The sequence below is a fragment of the Megascapheus bottae genome, chromosome 9 (genome assembly GCF_031878675.1).
Source record: "Megascapheus bottae isolate mThoBot1 chromosome 9, mThoBot2.hap1, whole genome shotgun sequence".
Classification (NCBI taxonomy): domain Eukaryota; kingdom Metazoa; phylum Chordata; class Mammalia; order Rodentia; family Geomyidae; genus Megascapheus; species Megascapheus bottae.
Window position 1 is genome coordinate 12,601,113 of NC_143517.1, and position 1,883 is coordinate 12,602,995.

Genomic DNA, 1,883 nt, shown 5'->3' on the forward strand with positions numbered 1-1,883 from the left:
AATCCTGAATTCCAGCCCCACGCCTGGCAAAAAAAAATATAATATGACTTTCAGTAAAGAGCTGAAGATGATTTTTTCCCATACTTCATACTCTATCACAAATGCGATTAAAGTTCACAAAATTATGTTCTGATTCTTTATATTCTAATAAAGATGTCACTCTAATAAAGATGTATTGTTCAGATGCAATAATTTCCACAAACATGTATTTGTGGAGAAACAACAAAAGGAGGGAAGAAATCACTTAAGGACTCTTAAATTTCCTTGTAAAATCTGCTTATTGCTCAGTAGAGGTCAGTAATGGAACATTGCAAAGGAGACAAAGCAATGAAGATTTCAGAATCACACTAAAGTTCTTTCCATGAATGCTTTTCAAAATTAAGTTAGACTAATCCTATTTTATTTTATGTATTTATTTATTATTATTAAAGAATTTATTAACATTGATTTTTAGAACATATTTCAAATGACATGTTTAACAAACAAGTATTCAAGAAGGGAATCTATACAATCACTGGCACTTACATTTTAGAGCATTATCAAAAGACTAATCCTATTTTAAATAGCAAATATATTTTTTACAAATATGCACACCTTATTTGAAATTTGATAGGGAAGGGGGAAACCAAGACGGGGGAAGGGGGGAGGGTAATGGGTACCAAGACATGTGAAAGGGTATCAATGTATGTGAATTAATGCACCTTCTATCTGGCAAATATCATGTAACCCTTTTATTAATTACAATAAAAATATTTCAAAAAACAACAAAAAACACCGCCTGGGGCCCGGAAGGGTGATGTGGCTGGGGTATCTCCGGTCTCACTATGTCTGCCATTTTCAATTTTCAGAGTCTGTTGACTGTAATCTTGCTGCTTATCTGTACATGTGCTTATATCCGATCGATGGCACCCAACATCCTGGACAGAAATAAAACGGGGCTGTTGGGGATATTTTGGAAGTGCGCCAGGATTGGTGAACGAAAGAGTCCATATGTTGCAGTATGCTGTATAGTGATGGCCTTCAGCATCCTCTTCATACAGTAGTTTGGGAAAATGCCAGGATGTAATCACCATCAGATTTCATTGTGAACAAGGACTTACCTATGAGAAACAATGGAAAGAATGTTAACCTTTTTTTATCTCTGAACAGTGAATGAGATAAACTTCCCGATGTTTTTCTTCTTTCTATGTTATTGGACCAATGTCTAAAATACATTATTAAGATGTAAGCAGTCAATACACAAAGAGTCTTAACAGTCTGCAGCAATCGACCTCAGTACTGTCATTTTAATATTACATCCTGCAAATGCCATTCTGTTATGTAAGACACTAATTCTTAGTTAGGTGTCCTTATGGTACATAATGGAAAACAAAATTATAAATTAATTACTCAAGTTCCTTTCAAATTCTTGAAAATGACAGATCTTTAGAGAGGGAGTCCCTTTTTTCAATAGCCTTTTTTCTATTGGCTACTCAATGGCCCACTTTTGGGTTGATAAGGAAGGGGTATAGTCATATTTAGTGATGTTTACTGTTCCTCTGTACACATCTTGATCATTAGCCAGTATACCTCTATTTCTGTCAACTTCTGTAGTTGATTACAAATGTTAAAAGTATGTAAAATGAGCATGTGCAGTTCTAAAGAAGATAGATAAATAAGTTGTGATTTAATGGAGTTCCTGGGATGATGGTCATATTGAACATAAAAAAGTTTTTTTAGAAAATTAGTGGGTGTAGTAGCTTCTGAGGTCTATGGTTGAATACAGATATCTCAAGCATGACTGTGACCAGCTAGCTGCCATTCTCTGAAAAAGACGATCTTCGTAAAACCAAAAAACAAAAAAACAAATATGCACACCTTAATTTTTTTTTTTTTTGCTAGTC

General features: G+C 34.2%; 1 protein-coding gene across 1 annotated transcript; it reads left to right on the forward strand.

Moving 5' to 3' along the window:
* The first annotated feature begins 783 nt into the window (after positions 1-783).
* Positions 784-1,266, forward strand: LOC150058789 (protein kish-A). Its single transcript, XM_090338646.1, has one exon. The coding sequence runs from the start codon at positions 825-827 to the stop codon at positions 1,041-1,043; it is 219 nt and encodes a 72-aa protein (XP_090194772.1). The 5' UTR covers positions 784-824; the 3' UTR covers positions 1,044-1,266.
* Positions 1,267-1,883: the final 617 nt, after the last annotated feature.